This window comes from Eleutherodactylus coqui, chromosome 6 (assembly GCF_035609145.1).
Source record: "Eleutherodactylus coqui strain aEleCoq1 chromosome 6, aEleCoq1.hap1, whole genome shotgun sequence".
Classification (NCBI taxonomy): domain Eukaryota; kingdom Metazoa; phylum Chordata; class Amphibia; order Anura; family Eleutherodactylidae; genus Eleutherodactylus; species Eleutherodactylus coqui.
In genome coordinates this window covers 25,156,253-25,178,737 of record NC_089842.1, presented here as the reverse complement: position 1 = coordinate 25,178,737, position 22,485 = coordinate 25,156,253, and the positions used below count along the sequence as shown (strand labels likewise).

The 22,485-nt window shown below is 43.0% G+C and overlaps 1 protein-coding gene across 1 annotated transcript in view; it reads right to left on the bottom strand.

The window, feature by feature from the left end:
* Positions 1-8,377: 8,377 nt before the first annotated feature.
* Positions 8,378-22,485, bottom strand: part of LOC136631959 (chymotrypsin-elastase inhibitor ixodidin-like) — a 76,069-nt gene continuing 61,961 nt past the window's right edge. Inside the window, exons 2-4 of the mRNA XM_066606482.1 lie at positions 15,610-15,679; positions 13,315-13,350; positions 8,378-8,671 (exon numbers count right to left, since the gene is read on the bottom strand). Coding sequence (XP_066462579.1) covers positions 8,460-8,671; positions 13,315-13,350; positions 15,610-15,679 — 318 coding nt within the window. The 3' untranslated portion in view covers positions 8,378-8,459. The remainder of the gene's footprint in view (positions 8,672-13,314; positions 13,351-15,609; positions 15,680-22,485) is intronic.

The window sequence follows — 22,485 nt, the reverse complement described above, 5'->3', positions numbered from 1 at the left end:
AACTGCCTCAGTGAAAAAAACTCTTAAGCAAAGGAGCGTTGCATTCACTACATTCCCTTATTTTAGTGATTGGTGGAAATCCTCAGTGATCATTCAGCAAGGTTATCTTCCTTCATTATAATGGCCTAATGTATCAGAATATATTTGAACATAAAGGTACTTTAAGACACTCAAAGTAAAGAGCCAAAACCTTGTTTGTATGGATCTTGGAAGACTCAGGTCATATTAGGTGGAAGCATGAACTTTAGTAAGAATAATATAGTAATATAGTATGTTAGGCCAAAAGAAGACATATTTCCATGCAGTTCATCCTATTTCCCCTCAATGTTGTCCAAAGAAAGGCAAAAAAAACACCAAGAAAGAAGAATCCAATTTTCCCTATTTAACGGAAAAATTTCCTTTGCAACTCCAATCAGGCAATCAGATAAATGCCTCGATTAACAAAGCTCAAGAAAGGTGTACAGGCCCCTCTTGAACCCTTTTATCGAATTGTCCATCTACTAGTCCTCAGGCAGAGAATTCCACAGTCTCACTGCTCTTACAGTTAAAAACCACCCTCTATGTTGGTGTAAGAACCTTCTTTCCTCTAGATGTAGAAAATGCCCCCTTGTTACAGTCACAGTCCTTCATCACAATGATTCAAAGACTAAGGGCTCAGTCAGACGGGCGTTTTTTCGTGCGATTTGCGCATGCGCACTCGTCCGGCGATTTTCTAAAACCATTGCTTTGCAATGGTATCGGACACATGAGCGATTTTTATGCGCTCGTCCGATAAATTATAGAACAGAAATCGCAGATCGCACCTATCTGCGATTCCTGTTCTCTTCTCTATATGCGCTCAATGGGGCCAGCGGCAGCAGCGCCGACCCCATTGAGAACATATAGTAGTCAAATCATTCTCCTCTGCCACAGCTGTAACAGCTGTGGCAGAGAGAATGATGTTTGCCCATTGAATTCAATTGAGCCGGCAATATTTTGTTTTTACACATTTCTGGATGAATTTCAGGGAAGGGCTTATATATTTAAGCCCTTCCCGAAAATTCATCCAGCGATCGCCCGCAGCGCATTGCTTTCAATGGAGCCGGCTGTATTGCCGGCTCCATTGAATTCAATGCGCTGGACAGCTCCGGCCCGTTTCTATTGAAACGCGGCTAGGAGCAATATTTTCGGGCGATTTTTCGGTCACGCGATTTGCGGATGCGCATCCGTCATGCGATCCGCAAACAGCGGGAAAAAACGCCCGTGTGACTAAGGCCTAAGACAGATCTCTTTAATACTTTACTGAGAATGAATCAGCCAACATTGAGATCGGGGACCAGTTTATGGAGCAGTTTCTATACACGGAAAATATCAGGAGTGATAGGTAACAATCTTCTCAAGCAGGAGAGGTACAGTCTTAAAGAGTACCTGCACTTTCTGTCTGCTCCTGATAGCTTAACATGACCTCATATAGCCTTATATAGTGCTGTATTGGGCCTTCTTCAGCTGCTGGGAGGAGCCAAAAATGGCCAACAAAGCACAAGTGCTGCAGACTGATAGTGTAGACAGTCTTTGAATGTTTTAGGTGCAGTTTTATAGAAACATTGGTTCTTGGTGCAGCAATTTAATGCCATTTCCCTGGTACAGTGTTTACCAGTAAAACTTTCTTTATACCTTTTAAGATGGTCCTGTGTGATTGGCCTCCCTGTCTTTCTTGCTCTCTTTACTGTGGCTGATACAATGTTTCAATCTTGGTCTTAGTTTGTCTCTAGCTATTACATATATGATGCCCATAGCTCAATCGCCTCCAACCAGTCCATGACACCACTTTTCCACTGTTACTCCAGGCCATGCTACAAGGTAAAATCAACATTTTGTATATTGTATATTTGTTCACATAAATTACTTTATATAGGAAATCTTACATGCACTTCTACAGAAGGAGAACCTTTTCAAACAATTTATCTTTGGCATTAAAGTATAAACCTAAATAGCTCTGGACCTATGGTCTTTTTATAACATCAATACTTACCCAGAATCCCAAGCAGCAGAAAGGAAACACTTCTCCGTAAGCCATGTTTCATACCTGTAAAATTCACATACACTTTATTATGAAATTAAATACAACTTAAATTTACAATAAAGCATAATAAGTATGATTTTCCCCTAGACTTTCACATAAACATTAGTATATAAAATTTCAAAATGAAAAACAATATTAGACTAGAAATACTGAGTAAGGGGAGCTTAACTTTCTATGATAAAGACTGAAAAATAATAAAAAGAAATTAAACATTTAAAAATCTAAAAAATAATTTCAATTCTTAGTTATTTGGAAAGTGAAGATAGAATCCACAGATGAAGATATAATTATAGCAGGAAATACATTACCTAATATAAAATATATGAAGTATGCATTTATACGTTTATAATTGAAGTACTTTATCCCCCCCCACTGCATGTGCATCATTCTATTACCGAGCAGTTAAGGTGGAAACACATTATATTTTTTTTTTACTAAAATGGAAAAAAAAACATCAAAGCTATAAATTGTATATTTTCCACCTACTTGTGTTTTCTTGTAGGTTTGTTTTTCTCAGCCTCTCACCTAATTATGATGATCAGAACTTTAAAAAAGTGAGGAAGTGGAGAAGTAAGACCTGTACAATGAGTTATAGTTAGCTGCAGGCTGATTGGGGAAATCCCTGTTCTTGTAAAATACTGTATTACTTCTTTCTTACTGTCTTCCAGGCTCCTCCTGTATTCCTGCTTTGACATTTTTGTGTCTCCGAGACATAATGTGTAAATCCAGACTAAACCTGTTTCATTTATTTGGATGTCACATTGCTGATCTGTAATCTGTGTCATTACAGTGTGCTGCATACTGCAAAGACTGAAGCATTTATCTGTTAGTAGTTCAGCAATTGTTCTCCTTCCAATCCCATATCTTAAGTCCAAAATTCTGTTTTGATTAAATTCCTAACCCCTTAACAACCGGCCATACACCTTTTTATGGTAGTTGTTAAGGGGCTTTATTCTGATGCATGCACCTTTTTATGGGGCTAACTGCTCGGCAACAGCTGGTTGCTGATTGGCTGCTTGTCATGCTACCACTGATTGGTAGAGGGGAACAGGGTGATAGTTCGGAGCAGGAAAATAACGGGGTGAGGCAGGATGTTAGGGGAGGGGTGTAGAGAGAAAGTGTGGGAGTTAAGACAGGAAGTGAAGGAGGAGTTAGAGGGAGAGTAAGGAGTTAGTCGGAGGATGAGGACATGAGAGGAGGTGCAGCAGCATGGAGTGGATCTAATGCATTTCTATAGGAGAAAGCAAGGACTTTACAAGTTTCCTAACAAGCAGCGTAGAGGATAAAGTGTGGGACCCAACAACAGTGAGCTGCACGAGCACCTGTTTACAGTGAAGAAACGGAATGGATCTACCAATTGGATTGCGTGGACCCTAATGGTCTAAATGAGGTATTATCCTTCGGTGCGTTTCTTTGAACATCGTAAAATACCCCAAAGAATATCATGGAACAAGGTATTACAGAATTCCTGGCTGTTGCACCTAAAAGTAGGAAACTGGTTTTGTAAACCAGCAAATCCGTCTTCTAATGCGTAGGGCTTTCTAGTTTAACTAAACTAGATTGATAGATGGGACCCTTTTGTATTCAAGGGTCTTATTACATCTAGACCACCCAATATCCAAAAGCTCCATTTGTCTGATTAGATGTATTTGCTCTGATATAATTATGATGAATATGCCCTGGATGGGTTATCACCCATTATACAAGAGGACACCCCTATATGTGGAGATGTGTATCTAAGTGCCAGGCATTGATATGATGCAATTGGTAAATATAGTGACCTGCGGGGAAATACATGTAAACTGGGTGCACTGCGGGGTAACACATGTAACTGTCTCATGGTCGGCAGATGTAGGGTTGCTAGGATACATATGCTAGCACCCAAGACGTTCCAGCATTGGAGCACCATGACGCCGCCTAGACAAATGACTCATATCATGTGATCGTGTCATGACATTGTGATGCCTTAGAGGTCACGTGATTGGGAAAGCTGTGACAGAAAAGTATCGTTGGAAGCTACAACACAATTAGGCGCTTCGTCAGGGTTCCAGCAACTTTTGGATGGCATCCTGGCTTCCTTATGTAAAAATAAAATAAATAAGTCTTGTTACATGTATGGCTCTGACTTATTCCACTGTGCTTTTAGTTTTGTTTTTTTTTTGAGCAGGCTGTCTAAGCCAGGAAGGGATTGAACCCACGGCCTTTCTGGTCATAGGCGAGAGCTTGGGAATGGGGCATCTCTGCTGCCTTAACACTCTGTGCCATGCTAGGTGCATATGGAACTGTCAGGGTTGATCCAGGAGGTATGGATTGAATGCTTTTCGATAGTTAACCAGACACTTGACCAGGCACCACCCACTGCATGTCTCCTAATGCATAAATGTATGCTGATAGGCTGAGAGGGGCTAAACCCCCAGGGGGGAGGTACCATTCTATGGCTTTAAAAGGAAGCAATGATCTGCAATGAGTTAGATATCTCCAGCTTACCATCAAGGCTGGAGGCTATGCCTGAATCTTGCTTTGTTATTTTTGTTCATGATCATTAGCATAGGGTCTTGATCTGTAACTGAGATATCCCTCTTGGATAATGCTTTATCAACTACTCTATACATACTGAGAATCTCATTTTAGGATTTAGGCAAGGGGGATTGGTCCTGCATTTGGCATCCACCTTGGTATATTTTATCCATGACTAGCTTACCCGTCGCGCATTGCTGCGAAGACAGACATACATACATACATTCGTTTTTATATATCTAGATAACAACCAATCACAGCGCAGCTTTTTTAGGTTACCTCAGTGGTATAATATATAACAACCAATCGCAGTGCAGCTTACATGTTACCTCAGCTTTATAATATATACCACCCAATCACAGCGCAGCTTATATATTACCTCAGCAGTATAAAATATAACAACCAATCACAGTGCAGCTTTCATGTTACGTCAGCAGTAAGAGAAATAACAACCAATCACAGCGCAACTTTTATTCTGCCTCAGCAATATAAAAAATAGCAACCAATCACAGCGCAGCATTCATTTTACCTCAGCGGTATAATATATAGCAACCAATCACAGCACAGCTTTTATTTTACCTCAGCATTCTCAATATCCTATTTATGACATAATCAATGCTCGTGCCAAATTTTGCGCTTAGGATTGAATAATCGAGTTGGGACCCATTAACTTTTCCTATTTATGACATAATCAATGCTCGTGCCAAATTTCCCGTTTCTATGACACTGGAAAGTGAGAAAATAACATTCCGTACGTAAAATTTGGACGCTAATTCTTTTGCACATAGAATTGAATAATGGAGTTGGGAACCATTAGCTTTTCCTATTTATGACATAATCAATGCTCCTGCCAAATTTCGAGTTTCTATGACACCGTGAAGAGAGAGATTCCGTGCGTAAAATTTGGACGCTAATTCTTTTGCGCATAGAATTGAATAATCAAGTTGGGACCTATTAACTTTTCCTATTTATGACATAATCAATGCTCGTGCCAAATTTCCCGTTTCTATGACATTGGAAAGTGAGAAAATTACATTCCGCACGCTTTTGCGCATAGAATTGAATAATCGAGTTGGGACCTAATAACTTTTCCTATTTATGACATAATCAATGCTCGTGCCAAATTTCGAGTTTTTATGGCATTGGGAAGCGAAAAAATTTGATTCCGTACGTAAAATTTGGATGCTAGATTCCGTACATAAAATTTGGGCGCTAATTCTTTTGCGCTTAGGATTGAATAATCGAGTTGGGACCTATTAATGTTTCCTATTTATGACATAATCAATGCTCGTGCCAAATTTCGAGTTTTTATGACATTGGGAAGCGAGAAAATTAGATTCCGTACGTAAAATTTGGGCGCTAATTCTTTGGCGCTTAGAATTAAATAATCGATTTGGGACCTATTAACTTTTCCTATTTATGACATAATCAATGCTCGTGCCAAATTTCAAGTTTCTATTACATTGGGAAGTGAGAGAATTAGATTCCGTACGTAAAATTTGGACGCTAATTCTTTGGCGCTTAAAATTGAATAATCAAATTGGGACCTATTAACGTTTCCTATTTATGACATAATCAATGCTCGTGCCAAATTTCAAGTTTTTATGACATTGGGAAGCGAGAAAATTAGATTCCGTACGTAAAATTTGGACGCTAATTCTTTTGCGCATAGAATTGAATAATCGAGTTGGGAGCCATTACCTTTTCCTATTTATGACAGTCAATGCTCGTGCCAAATTTCATGTTTCTACGACATCGGGAAGTGAGAGAATTAGTGGCAATGATGGAAATCGAACGATCTACGTGGGGGGTCGTAACCGTCGACGATGCTCGCGCACGCGCCATTTATCATAGAATATTTCTACTATGCCTATAATCTTCCCAGGAGTGCACTCAACAACTTCCTAAAGTTTCATGGCGATCGGATGAATGGTGTAGTAGCGCATAAAGGACAAACAGACAGACAGACACACATTCAATTTTATATATACAGATGAGTTAGTGCTATTTTGATATACTCACATGGATTTTAGGCTGGGTTCGTTGTGAGCATCTTTAAACCATCTAGGGAATTTTTTATATGCTAGAGTTCTGGGTGTATATAGGTGACTTTTGTTTTTCCATCTGTCACCTCCAGATAAGGGTCAGGAGAACGTCTGTTTCCTGATGAAGTTGGGAAAACTATAGAAACACGTTGAATATACAAGTTTATCCATTAACCTATATCGGTGTTACATCTACACTAATCCATACGTGGGGTTGATATACATCATTCCCCAGCAATGAAGTAAAACTCTAATTAACAAACCTCTGGATATTCGAATAAATCATATCCCTTTCCTGTTAATCAAAAATAACAAACACCTAGGAACATCTGGATATTGGAATGAACCGTGTGCCTGTCTTGTTTCCCTATTAGATGTATGAAATAGGATGCTATTATCCGTCTTTGGTCCCACACTAATGATATTGGTGTTGGACACAGGACGTAGGTGACTCACGACTTTCTGGAGTGGACTCTGTTGGGAACTTACTACCAGTATCTATCCTTCAATGCGTTTCATTTAGACCATTAGGGTCCATGCATATCTGTTGGGAACGTATTACCAGTATCTATCCAGAGTGAGCGTTTACACCCCGAGTTAATTTTAATTTAACAAGTGCTTATACCATCTGTACACCGGTATGTGCTGGGCACCCTGAATCTGAGGTGGTGGTCACACTGATATATGTATGACTTTGTCATTCTTTTGAGCCATTTTTCAATGAAATAAATAAAAGTTAGATTTTAGGGATCTGTTCTGTGAAAATAATTATTATTTTTATTATAGTTTTTCCCCACCACGTATTTTCATCCATAGAGACTCCCCACGTTCATCTCTATCCCATATACCTTCCCGGAATGTGAACTTTATATAGGATTTTACATAGAGACAAACCCCTCCCTCTTTCTGTTTTTTTACGATCCCTTCTGAACAGACTGTAACCCTATAAGTTCACTGCTCAGTCACAACGTTCATCCAACCAGGTCTCCGTTATTCCCACTATGTCACAGTCTTCCTCATACATTATTACTTCCAGTTTGTCTACTTTATTAGTCAGACATCTAGCATTAGTCACCATACAGGTTAAAAGGTTTGGGATTTTTTTACATTTTGTGTATCCCCACTAACTATTCTGCCAGTTTTAACTATACTAACCCCTCCCACCGCTCCACCCCCATTTCCATTACTTAGTCCCAGGTCACTCTCTTCCCCCATATCTCTCTGGTTGCCCTCCTTAGTCCCTGGTTTAAACACTCTTCCAATCTTCTAGCCATCTTCCCCCCTAGCACATCTGCCTTATCCCCACTGAGGTGTAGCCAATTTTTCTGGTAGAACCAATAGCCAACAGCAAAGTCACCCAGCTAGCTGCCTACTCATTCTGCTCTGCCAAACTACCATCCACCTCCACAACTACCCCAGCAAACTCCTTTCCATGGTGCAAGTGGCTCATTTAGATCCAGGATCTGGGCTTCCGAATGTGCATCATGCTCACATCTTGTACAGTAGTATGCACCCTCACACAGCTGTTCAAGGACCACATACATGGCACAAAAGGTATACTGGACGGCATCGTAAATAACTAAGAACACTCTAAATGGGGGCCGTACGGATAGATTAGATAAAAGTAAAATATGCAAAAATTCAGATGGATAAACAGTAATAAAATACTGTAATAAAATGACTCTCCCAAAGTCCCTGACTCCAAAGTCACTAATCCCAAGTCAGACTCATAACACAGTAAGCTTAGAACACATTTGGGATGAATTGTATTTATTAGAATCACATTGTTCCGAAAACTTTCATGCATTATGTGGAGGATCGTTCTTCACTGCTTCTTAGCTGTTGTGTTCAGGGAAAATCTTTGGGCAATCCTTAGGGAGCACACAAGTACCGGATGTTCCGGACAGGAATATGTGTGGTGGTCTGCAGAAACATCCCTTTACATACCCTTTTGGGCACACAAAGAGCATAAATCCTATACCATTACACCTGGGCGGGCACACGGGCCCACGGTCAGTCCAGTATTGGTTATCCATGCATTTGTGCTCTGAAATAAAGAATTTCTGTTGTCAGATCCTACAAAATTACTGAAATTAGTTAGATCTCAATTCTCTTATAGTATTAGTTTATCTTTACTCTGTGCTGTATAGAAGAAAATGTATCTATAGTTGTGTGGAAACCATCAACAAGCAGGTAAGACACTTTTAACAAATCCTATCACACATATCACATCTCTTGCTGTTCCCGGACTGCAGATCAGATTGGCTCATTAATATCTCCTGCAGCCTACTGCTTTGTTCACATCTGTGAAGGAGGTTCCATTCAGGCCCTTGGTTGCAGATTTCCGTTAAAATCCAAGACGAAGAAGCACTATTTGGTCCTGAAAAATGTTGCGCAGCTTAATGGAAACCACCATTCGATTCTGTTATAAGTCAGTTCCGTTCGGCTAGAGGATTCCAATTTCCTGTTTCCATAATGGAGGAGGAAAATGAAAACTCTAATGCTGAGGGGAACAAGTCCTATCATATTAGTGTCCAATACACATATTAGGGGCGATATTTATCATATACGACTTTTATGTGCGACTTTTGGTCCATTTCATCAAAAAGTCTAACACTATATGTTAAATTAGGTGCAAATACCTTCTTTATATGAGCTTTCATAAATCTTCCTCTCGGTTTCTCCATGTAAAGGGTGTGTATATTTTTGTAACCAATATGCAAATAAGCAATATCACAAATAGTCTTGTTTAAAAATATCCTGTTTTCTTCATAAGGGATCTTTATATGGGACTAAATAGGCTACACAACAGTTATGTCCACTCGGTGCACTAAAGCGCCACTCACCAAATGGACGCAAGATTGTGTCCATTAAAAACCGCAAACACTCACTCAGCATTTGCATTACCAGATTGCACCTCTCCAGGCTAGATGGTAGGACCCATGTCCCTTACTAAGCAGGGAAATTGAAGAACTCCTGCCTAAAAGCGGGGTAATCGTCCCGATAAGGACAGCCCCAATGACTACATCTGGGACCTGGCTATCCCTGATCAGGAACCTGAAGGAGAAGATGCAATAAACACATAGGACACAACACTGTTCACACACACTGAACACAGAACCGGACTGCACATAAAGCACATGTCTGGCCACCTGCACAGACATCCAAAACATGTAGCTGTTAACACCAACATACAAGGTAATGCAAACCACATAAAACAGGACTACACATGCAGCACATGTATGGTCACTTGCACAGACATATCACATGTCACTATTCACATATAACAGGAACCTCACCCAGAGCTCACATGCATACAGATGGTAATCCATAGCCAGTCCAAGTGTCCTCACATTAGGGGAATAGAGAGTCACCCACCATGCTGACATAGGGAGTAGTGTCAGGCATCACCCATATGACACACACTCATTCTGCCCCCCACTTCAACTGTCTGTAGGTCATGAAAAAAGGGGGTGACCGAAGAGATGGAGCAACATATGACAACAGTATACAGCACATAGATCTGCATGGGTCCTGTATACACAAAATGTTTTTTTTTTTCAGCTTAGTTAATGAGTACCAGATATCAATGTATCAGTTTGTTGATCCATAATAAGACCAATGAACAACTATCCTGCCTGCTGATGGTTTCTACACATGAACTATTGAGTATATATGATGATGAATTCTAAGTTTGCTAACTATAGAGCTTATGTAATTCACATGAGCCTTGATGCAATGTAAGTGAACCCCATAGGAGCCACCTACTGGCATTAACATCTGCCTATGCCGCCTGGTGGATAATACATTACATGGAACATTTATAATGAATCTCCTATACAGCAGTGATCACCGTCCAGTTACTCTTCAGCTGTTGCAGACCTACAACTCCCAACCTGCAGCTGTCAGGATCCGCTAAGGTGATGTATGTATTTTTTTTTTTCTGCAGGTAGGGCTTAGATTTGGCTTTGACAGTAGCATTTCCTATTGTCAAATTTGCTTTGCACCGCACGGAAATCTCGTTTTTGTGCGATGCCAGGAAAGATCCATAGGGAAAATGAGCTACAAAACCTCAAGTCGCGGGCATGTCACCGGACCCGCGAGGTTTTTGTGTCGGGTTGTTGTATGCTACAAAACATCGCATGTGTGAAGGAACCCAAAGGAAAGCATGGGCTTCACATACATGCGATCTGTAGCAACAAGACAAAATCGCGCGACTTTGTGGCCCGTGTGAACGGGGCCTTATTGTGAGTGATAGTGCATTGCAGCACAGAAACAATGGAATGCATTATCATAGTGATCATAGCTTTTACGGTTCAAGTCCCCTATGGGACATAAAAGATGTAGGAAATAAATAAAAATAGTATAAAAAAGAAAACAAAAAAAAAGAAAGCCATTTCTGCATTTTCCGTTTTGTATAAAAAAAATGATTCTATCCATAATGACCTATGAAATAAATGGAACACACTATTTATCCTGCATTGCAAAAAACATACAAAAAAACTACCTAAAAAAGGAGGAAATGCTTACTTTTTTTAGTTTGCCTATCATAAAAACAATAAAGTGATCAAAAAAGATGTATATACCCCAAAATGGTATTAATAAAAACTACAACACGCCACGTTAAAAACAAGCCCTCACAGAGCTCCGTCCATGGAGAAATAAAAAAGTTATGGGATTTTGAATGCAATGATGTAAAAAAAAAATAATAATGATTCAAAAAAATGGTTTTTGGTGTGCAAAAGTGGACAAACCTAAAATAATAATAATAATAAATTTGGTATCGTCGTAATCGTACCGACCCGCAGAAAAAAATATTTCTTTTGCTGAATAATTGATGCTGCTTTTTCTTCCTGCCCTCCAAAAAATGTATAAAAGTTTTACAAGAAATTATATGTACCCAAAAATGGTAACAGTAAAACTGCAGTTCGCCACACAAAAATCAAGCACTCATATGTCGATTGAAAAATAAAAAAAGTTTTTGAAAAGTGGTGATGAAAAACCCTAGAAAAAAAATTGTCCATATGGCCAAAATGTGCTGCATCCTTAGACCGAGGTCAGACAAGTGTGTTTTTTGTGCGTCCAAAAATGTGCTGCTCGCATAAGCAGAAAACGCGTGAACGGGCAAAGTTTCATATGCGCAGTGCATAAAAATTTGCCCGTTCACTGGAGCAGCTGTGTTTGTAGAAGTGCGGCTGCTCCAAGAAGGTTCCCTCATCACTGAACACTGTGACAGCACTGTCACAGTGTTCAGTAACAATGAGACTCCCCGCTGGGATGAAAGAATCCCCTGACATAACTATCACAGCTGTGGCAGTGGAGCGCACTGCTATTCCATTGCTTTCCATAGGGACATAGGCACTGCTGCTGATGATTTTCGGTGGCCAGGGATTAAAAGATCCATCCCTCTTTAAAGCGCTGCCTCTGATTGGCTGAGGGCTGTGACCAATCAGAGGCAGCACTCAGCTGTCATTCAATGAAGGGCTGAGTGCTGCCTCTGATTGGCAACAGTGCTCAGCCAATCAGAGGCAGTGCTTTCAGGAGGCAGAAATTTTTCAGTTCCTGGCCACCAGAAATACAGAAGACGACTGCTGGGGACCACAGAGAAGAGCCGAACAGTGCTTCTAGGTGAGTTAGGATTTTTTTTTCTCTTTCTGCAGCTAGGAATGATTTTCAGGGTAGGGCTTATAGTTCAAGACCCCCTCCCTCCGAAAATCATTGCTGTGAGGTTTGCCTTTATCCCATTGCTCTCAATGGGGCGGTAGCAGTGCCGGTCCCATTGAAAGCGATAGAATAGCATGACTCTTCTGCCACAGCTGTGGCAGGGGATTCTTTCATCCCTTCGGGGAGTCTGATCATCACGGAACACTGTCACAGTGCTGTCACAGTGTTCAGTGATGAGGGGACTGCCCGCAGGCATTAATGGAACCCTCAGGAGGTCCCCTCATCCCCGCATGGACTAAGGAGTTAACAGCGGGATATTTAAGAGGTGCTTCTGGCCAAAAGCACCTTTTAAATGCCCTGCTACAAGCAGTGGGGAAGCTATTCCCTGCGCAGGAGTTTTCATTAACTCCTGCTCCCATAGGAGTCAATGGCAACTCCGGCAAAACGTACACCAAAGATAGTGCATGTCCTATCTTTTTTAGGTGTGCGACGTTTTGCACTTCACATTCCGCGCATATGAACGCTTCTATAGGAAACCATTGGTTCTTTTAGAAGCGTGCATTATGCACGCGCAAAATACATGCTCGTCTGACCGAGGCCTTAAAGGGGTTTTCGGAAGAAAATACTATTGACGACCTGTGCTCAGGATATAATTTATATTATTTTCTTGATGGGAAGGACACACTATATAGACCCTTACCCCCACCCCTGGGATTTGTGCATCCAAGTAACATGCTAATGGGGGCCCACATCTAAAATTCACCCTCAGTCCCATAGTGTTTTTGTGCCCCTGCCTCACTGTATACAGACCCCGGACCAGAGGTGTAGATACTCCTCTCCCCATTCCTGCAGTTCTCTCCCCCTCCAGGATGCCTCCGCAGAAATGGGAAGAGGTGAGGATGATGTAAGCACACTGGGAGAGATTTGCTGGGTCTTCTGGGGGTCTCCAGATATTGCATTAGAGTTGGGATGTGTACTTTATTCATATCACATCAGTAATGCGGGCTATTATTAGGATGCACTCACCTGGCTTTAGGACATATGCATCAATCATCTGCAGAACTGCAGGAGAGAAAAGAGGAGGAGCTTCTTATTAACCCATGAATGTCAGCAGCCGTACACATCATCATATAATCACATCTACAACCTCCTATAGAGGTACAGCGTAGGAAGAATATCTCCTGATGTCATTCTCAGGTGAGGGGCCCTTACACCTGGGAGATACACGCTTCTGGGACCCAAAGCAAAATCTATAACACCCCCAACTATCACACATATTTATAGTACTGGTCTAGGGGTACATTTTGAGCCCCCCAGTTCCAGGACATGAGTGCAACTGCATCTCTAGCTCTCCACTGTGGGAATCTTTCAATATTAGCTTCTCCGGCATTTCACAGTCAGACAGATTTCGTATTACAGAGTCACATTACCTGCATGTAACACAGAAAAGGCCAGAATGCTGTCAAAGGGTTTTCTGATTGTAATTAGGGGGATTTATGGGAGAGAAAAAAAATCAGTGCCACCCTTGTCCACAGGCTGTGTCTGGTAGTGCAGCTTAGCCCTATTGATTTGAATGATGGTGATTACTGATAATTACATGAATGAAGTTGAGCTGCAGTACCAGACACAGCCTGTGGACAATAGTGGCGCTGTTTCTGGTATTTGTTTTAACCCCAGACAACCCATGTAAGATCCCAATTTCATTGTCTTATATGAGGAAATAAAAGACTCCCACCATAAGGGCGCCCACCCACTGGCGTTTTTTTACCTGCGTTTTGCGTTTTTCCTGCACAGGCATAGAGATAACATGTGTTCCTGTCCACTGGCGTTTTTTTTTGCGTTGCGTTGCGATTTTTAACATAGGAACTGTCAGTTGCATATGTGTCCTTATTTTTCTCTTAATGCACCCATGAATGGCAATGGAAATTAACGGAAAAGCCGCGAAAACGCCGCAAAAAAACGCGCGAAAAACGCTGTGTTTTTCCCGCGCGGAAATCGCAAACGCCAGTGGGTGGGCGCCCTTAGAGGCGAGATGCTTGTGTCTCCAGCAAGAACGTCCGTCACGTTGAATATTGAGTTTTATTGTGGTTCTCCAGTCTGATGCGCCTAAAGACTAATCACTATAGAAGTAAAAACTTAATTCATGTATCTGTATACTTCCTCAGCATTCTCCATTTCTCTGCTTGCTGTCAGTGAATGAGAACATTAATAGTTTACATCCAAGTTCTGCTCACACAGCTGATGTTACAATGTAGGGAATCTGGCTGTGCAGCACAAGTCTCCCTTCTGTCCGGCTCATACTGTTACCTACAGGAGGGGTGTCATCCTCTGGATGTAGACAGTAGTGTCATATGACTGTGATGTCACTGCTGGACCTTTATTTACTGTATGATGCCATTTCTCTCTAATATCCCTCCTTGTGACTAAAGGGGCTTTTACATTGGCATTTTTCTTGCGTGTTTTTGCTGGGGGGTTTTTTACGTGAAAGTCATTAGGACTTTCTAATATTAAAAACTCATTGCATCGCAAAAAAAAAAACAACGCACTGCGTTTTTAGCATTAGAAAGTCGAATTGACTTTAGTGTGATAAAAAAAACGCAGCCAACATTGTGACAAAAATGCCAGTGTGAAGGCCGCCTTACAAGTCGCTCTCATCCAGTCCTGCTCACACGGCAGCGGTACGCTCCACTGAATATCCCAGTAGATAGGAACCATCAGCCTTGAGTGAGTACAGGGGAGAGAGTTGTGGATTACCTTCACTGACAGCAAGCAGAGATCTTCCAATCATACAATGAACCAACTTTATACTGAATCAGAAAATACATGTAATAGGATTCTACATTTACACCTTAGAGGCATGTTCCCAGCTGGGATGTTATAGTGTATCCACAGGATATGTCATCAGTTTGATAGATGTGCGTCCCATCTCTGCGACTTGGGTTGAATGCGGTGTTTGGGTTATTTAGGGAGTACAGCACAGCCAAGGCTACATGCACACAGATATGTTTTCCGTACTGAAAAATTAGTTGAAAATCAAATGGAAATGGCTGACATCTATGTGAATGGGTGTTCGCATGAGGACTTTTCTTTACTCTGCGCTGTCCGATCTGAGAAGCACCATAGAAAATCAGGTGCAGCTTTTATCAGTCTGTGTGCATGAACCCTAAGTGTGTAGCTTTACACAAGACAGAGACAGTGTAGCACGGCGAGCTTTCCTGTGTCTGCAGCTCCCTAGTTTGTCTAGAGGTATAGTCTCATCACCGGTATGATGAAGCATCCATTGAAGGGATCTATATAGTTTATATTGTGAGTTTCACTTACCAGATGCAGAAATCAGCAGGATTACAGTCAGTTTCCACATTTGGATGTTAGACTTCTGACTTGTCTGTATCTAACGAAAGAAGAAAATTTTTTTAATTTGAGTTTTTTTAATGTGATTAATTCCTCCCTGAGCATTTTCCCCCATCTACCATTGAGCCCCCTAGTAGTGATAAATGATTGACTATGATACTCACACCTCTGTCCTCGCCTCTTCTCTCTACAGTGTATTGTTCCCACTGATAACTGAGGTCTAGATTTTATACTCAGCATGACTTTGTAGTCATGGGGAGAAACACCTGACTCATCCGGTCATATGTGGACTAAGTAATTATATGAACATCCAATGACTCATCCGGTCATACGTGGACTAAGTAATTATAGGAACATCCAATGAATCGAGAATAACCAGTTTCAGAAAACATAACATAAGAGAAAGGTCTTTTAAAAGTTAAGAGTTGTCCCATCAAGAGAACTTCCATCCATATGTACTATTGTGGTTATAGACATCACAGAGGGTGATGGGGGGGGGGGGGGGTCTACTGCTTCGTATGAGGGTCTTCTGTTCTAGTGGACTTGGGTATACTTGTATCATATGGATAATTCTTCTGAAAAGACGCCTTAAAAACTGCTTCTTTTTAGATGCCTGCAGTTTCCTGCATAAATTATCTGGGGTGTTAGGATTGGGTTTCAATCCAAAGAGCAGGCCCACAGCCGAGGAGATAGCGGGGTAGATAAGACCTTGTCACAGAGCTCTACCATCTCCTTCCCCGGGGGTAGCTTGGGACTCGTCCAAGTTACTGCTAGGGGAGGTCACATGGGAAAAGTAACTCGGAGTTACCTGAAAGTTTTTTGTCACTCGTGATGCCACCGTTCCATCCTCTGCGGTGAATCTTGAGATAACTTAGTCCACACAAAGGGAAACTTTCTGGACAAACCGGGAATGGTCAGTAGTGTCCGTTTACTGTAACTTCAGCAAAGTCCACTTTACAACCACAGTTTGGCACAGGTACGGCAAGTTAAGGTGGTGTGACAGGGAGGACTCTCGGGGTAATCTGGACAATCCACAGTTCTAGTTATCTGTGTGATCCTGCTCCCAGCGACTCTCTCCTACACTCTACCAGTCAATACTAACACTTCTTGTGCCTTATCCCTCACCAAGCAACTACAAATAAGACACTGACAAGACAAGGGCACGAGACAGACATACAACATTATGAAGGGGCCCCACTAACTCTGGGCCACTACACTCACTCCTGTTTAACAGTACGGGAGCAAGGATACATGGGGATGAGTGTCAGGAATCATTTGTCCAACACTTGTCCCGTGTAAAAGGGCCTTTACACACATTGATTTTTTTCAGGCAGGCGTCAGTATTACAATGCTGTGGAATCGTCATATGTGCCTAATTGTTGCATCAGAAACTCACAAAACGTCACACAAGAAGTGATGGGACTTCTCATATGTTAATATGAAAGAAACTTAATTTGGTAATGAGCGAGCAGAACACATTTACCAGATTACACCACAGGACACAGCCAAAACCGCAGCTGCAGTCTTCTACAATAAAATCCGCAGGTCTTAGAACAACATCTACTCCCATCCAGATGTCTCTTTTAGCCAAGGTCTTGCATATTTGAGCAAGATAATGCTAAGCCACACAATGCATCCATCACAACAGCATGGCTTCATAGAAGAGGAGTCCAATGCTGAACTGGCCGCCTGCAGTCCAGACCTTTCACTAATAGAAAACATTTGATGCATTATGAAACAAAAATTTGTCAAAGACGCCCCAGCGCTGTTGAGCAGCTAGAATCCTACATCAGACAAGAATGAGACCACATTCCTCTTCCAAAATGTCAGTTACTGGTCTCCTCACTTCCCTGATATGTGCAAACTGTTAAAAAAAAAAAAAAAGGGAATGCTACACAATGGTAGACATGGCCCTGGCCCAACTTTTTTCAGATGTGTTGCTGCCATTAATTTCTAGATCAGCTTTTTTCTTTAACCCATTTAGGACCAGCCACTGTATATATACGGCGGCTGTTCCTGGGCTTAGAGGACCGCCGACAGTAAAAATACGGCGGTGCTCTAAGTCTCCTGCCTCTGCAATCAGTCAGAGACAGGAACGGGTTATCAGCTGATAACCCGGGGCAGAAGGCAGGAGGGGTTTTTAACCCTTCCTGCCTTCTGCTTCCCCGATATCCAGTGCTCAATGAGCACTGTATGGGGAAAGTGAAAGTAACATGTACTTTCACTACGGGAGCCTCGGGGGGTCATGTGACCTCCCGGGATTCCCTGCTATGCAGAGCTGGAGGGTCAGACTTACACCCTGGCAGCTCTGCAGGTGACTAAAGTCACTAGAGGGGTTGCTTTCCCCTTTAATTAGGGCTCCTATGGACGCCCCAACTATAGTGGGAAAGTGTCAAATAAAGTTAAAAAAAAAAAATGTGAATGTCCCCCAGAGGTCTTACATGACGTCATGGGAGACAGATAGTAAAAAACATAATTACATACATCAGTAAGACAAAATAACACAATAAAAACAACAATACATACAAAAGAAAGAATAACACAAAGCAGACGCCAACAAAAACCGTCGCCGTATGTGCCCTGTAAACCAATACATACTATATATCAAAACGTCCGAAACAAATAGAGGAACCCATTTCCATACTTTAATTTTGTGTAAATATAAAAATTTTTTTTAAAAAAAAACTATAAATGTTAAAAAAAAAAATCATTTTTTTTAGCATTTTACCCCCAATAAAACAAAAAAAAAAGTCAGTGAAAAAGATATTAAAAAAATAGTCCTATATGTCACGGAAAAAAAACAAAAACAGCAAAAATAATTTTGGTAGCTAAAGGAAAAAAAATGGAGCAGTAAAACCGCCACATGGGTAAAATCCCTTAAGTGTTTGGCCCTTAAGGTACAAAACAACCTGGTCCTTAAGGGGTTAAAGGGGTGGTCTCGCGAAACCAAGTGGGGGTATACACTTCCGTATGGCCATATTAATGCACTTTGTAATGTACATTGTGCATTAAATATGAGCCATACAGAAGTTATTCCACTTACCTGCTCCGTTGCTAGCGTCCTCGTCTCCATGGTTCCGTCTAAATTCGCTGGCAGCTTGCTTTTTTAGACGCGCTTGCGCAGTCCGGTCTTCTGCTCAGCGCGAGCCGCTTCAGTGTGCTCCCCGCTACAGCTCTTCTGCGCATGCGCAGACGAGCTGTCACTGCTCGGGAGCGCGCTGAAGCGGCCATTCTGCACCATCCTCTGTTAGAGGAAGGTGCAGAAACTGGAGCTGCCCAGCGGAGAAGCCCAGCCCAGCCCAGCCCAGCAGCCCCGAGAAGCGTCCCAGGTAAGTGATGGGTCGGGGGGCTGCCGCTGCGCCGGGCTGCGCCGGGGGGGTTGTCGCTGCGCCGGGGGGGGGGGGCTGTCGCTGCGCCGGGGGGGGGGGCTGTCGCTGCGCCGGGGGGGGGGGCTGTCGCTGCGCCGGGGGGGGGGCTGTCGCTGCGCCGGGGGGGGGGGGCTGTCGCTGCGCCGGGCTGCGCCGGGGGGGGGCTGTCGCTGCGCCGGGGGGGGGGGCTGTCGCTGCGCCGGGCTGCGCCGGGGGGGCTGTCGCTGCGCCGGGGGGGGCTGCCGCTAGGCCGGGGGGGGCTGCCGCTAGGCCGGGGGGGGCTGCCGCTGCGCCGGGCTGCGCCGGGGGGGCTGTCGCTAGGCCGGGGGGGCTGTCGCTAGGCCGGGGGGGGGGCTGCCGCTGTGATGGGGGGGCTGTCGCTAGGCCGGGGGGGGGCTGCCGCTGCGCCGGGCTGCGCCGGGGGGGCTGTCGCTAGGCCGGGGGGGGCTGCCGCTAGGCCGGGGGAACTAGCGCTGGGCTCCGGAACCTAGCGCTGGGCTCCGGGGCCTTCACTTGGGCTGAGGGTCTAGCGCTGGGGAGCCGGGGGCTAGCGCCGGTTACCTGCTGTCTGGTCGGCGGCTGCGGGGCGTCTGGTCGGCGGCTGCGATGCGTCCGGTTGCCATGGAGACACAGCTGGCGGCGTCTCGGGAGCGCGCACGTCGGGCTGCAGCGAGCGACGGGGAAAGAGCCGGCGGCCATCTTGGGGAAACTTTTATAAGTTGCTGAAACGCTGGAACGGTAAGTACGAACCAGCTAGAAATGTCATTTACAGGGGGGCTTAGTAATGTATGTTTAATAGGGGGGACTGGGCAAAAAAAAAAATTAACTGCTTCCTCGAGACATCTCCTTTAATGGTATAGAGAAATGTCATACTTTCAAATTCTGCTATGTGTTCTATGTTTAGGAAGTAAGATAAAAGGAATAATTCCTGCCACACTCAGGGGGAAGCTGGTTGCCAGCCAGAGAGAGAGGCCTCCGGGCACTTGGAGCCTGAAGTCTGGTGTGGACTAGACTAGGGCCCATCACCAGTCTGACAGAGGAGGCATTCTTTCTTATTTTTAATCCACCTAGGGGATCTAATTATCACCATACTTTATGATACGTCTAACGCACTACTGTAAATTAGTATAGTAGTGCATTAGAAAGCCTAAGAGCCCAGCCAGAGGCTGACAAACTAGAGAGACAAATACAATATGAGCAGCCTGTGAGATGGTCACCCCAGAAATGCCATTTGCTGTGCTTTTTTGTCACACTCAGCTATGTACATCTTTGTATAGCCACTGATAGTAGTCATCTGGAACATTTTCTATAAGATAATAAAGGTTGACACGGGTATGCTAGAGTCACATCCGCTGTGACCATCCCAACCTATTATTGTAGACCCCCAAAGATACACTGAGACCATATTGATTTTTGGATATTTTGTGCACAGCAGCCTTTTTTAAAAACAAATTAAAATACATATTAACCACTTTATATACGGATAGGAGGTCCTTGGGGGCCATAAAGGTCTGGTGCTTAAGCTCATAAATACCAAACCTTGCACTTGGCTAAGAGACACCACTAGTCCTCCAGTAGGAGGCTAGAATAACAAAAAATAATCCAGGCCACCCGGGATCCCTTCCGTGGCTTTATCCGCCACACCAGACCCAACCACACTGAAATAAAAGGGGGGGCGGAGTCTTAAAGGTGAGGTCGTACCCACCAATCTCCCTCCACGCAAATATAAAAAACTAGCCGCTAAGGACCCCCCACTGCTATGACAAAATACACTTCCACCCATAATCTCATGCCAATACTATATTCCCTAAAATTACTCCAAACTCACTAACTTTTCATACTCCCTTAAGGATGGGTGGGACCCTTCTACTTTCTCTTTTCTAAATTGGCCCACTCGCTGAAACACCCTATCTTTATTACCTTACTCCCCTTAATTAACATATCCTCCTTTCCACCAATCTGTCTATCCCTATTTTCATCCACCCCCCTTTACACTTACATGCTGTATTAACCCTTCTATCTACTCCTGATCCCTAGCCACCCTGTTATGTAGGACCTCCCCTTAGGGCCCCCATTGCCTCTGAATCGGCCCTGTACTTTCCATTTACGACCTCACTCCCCATCATTGAAAACATCATAGAATTCATGTGACCTGATAAATCCTGGACAGAACCTCCGACTATGATGTGTAACACAGAGACAACTCTGATCTTTGTCACTATCCAACTTTGTAGGAGGCTAGAGAAGTTTAGTGGATGACGCTCTTCTAGGATGGCGACTGTTGTCTAGGAGGTCATAATGTCATAAAAATGATAAATATTTGCCGTGTGGTGCACACATGGATGGGCTGATGAGTTATTTCTTGTTTTTTTTTGCACTATAACAATAGATTCAGTGAGGCCTCACTGAAGTCATTGTTTTTGCACCTCGCACTTATGGCAGTAGCTGAGGTTATATCAATACGACCTGCTTTGTTTCACTGCCCCTGTGTACACAGAACATTCACTTTTATTAATAAATGTCAAAAGGACAAACAAAACCTCGTAGACCCAGACTTATAGATATTCATTTGGGAAGAAAAACAGGTGATGCAATATATATATATTCATGTTATCTCTTACTGTTTATTGAACATTGGTGACTTCTATCATTAATGTTTAAAGCCTCTCCCAAAAACACTGTTAGCCCATAAAAGAACTGGGACGGGGAACTGATTGAACAAAGAAACACCCAATAGTTGGTGTGTAAAGTGGGAACCGCTAGATAGAAACCGATCCACACAATAATACCTTCACAGAAGATTAGACACTATGTAAGGACATGCAGGGACCCTTCCCACAGAAGCTGTCATTCAGAGATATATATATATATATATATATATATATATATATATATATATATATATATATATATATATATATATATATATATGAGATCATGAATAGCCACCTACTACATACACAGACCGAATAGCTTTATCTAAATGATGCGGCAGATAGGTAGAAATTCCCTTCTAAAAGAAAGATAATTCAGATATGTATTTGATTTACGTTGGTGACCTATCAGTCATATAAGGGTGGTCAGTTTATTTAACACAAAGGACATAGGGGTCACGATCGTGTGGGCAGGCAAAGCACGGGACCCACACGATCGTGACCAAAGGGGACGCACACGGGCATCACACCGGTTTCAGGCAACTGACCCTGTGCTACAAGGAGGAATGAGAGTGGCCCTACCTGAGCGGGGACATTGCCCCAATAAGGGCAGCCCAGCGGTCTTCAGATCTGGGCCCTAGCTGATCCTAGGAGCCACGCACCAGAACAGGATGCATTCACATGCCACATGACAGACCCAGAATACACCGCATACAACATGCAACCACTAGTAACAGATTGGAAGCTGAATATAAATACCAGGTATTGGTTGACATTTTGTACAAGATGTTGAAAGCTAGCAGGCCACTTCACGGCTCCTGGTT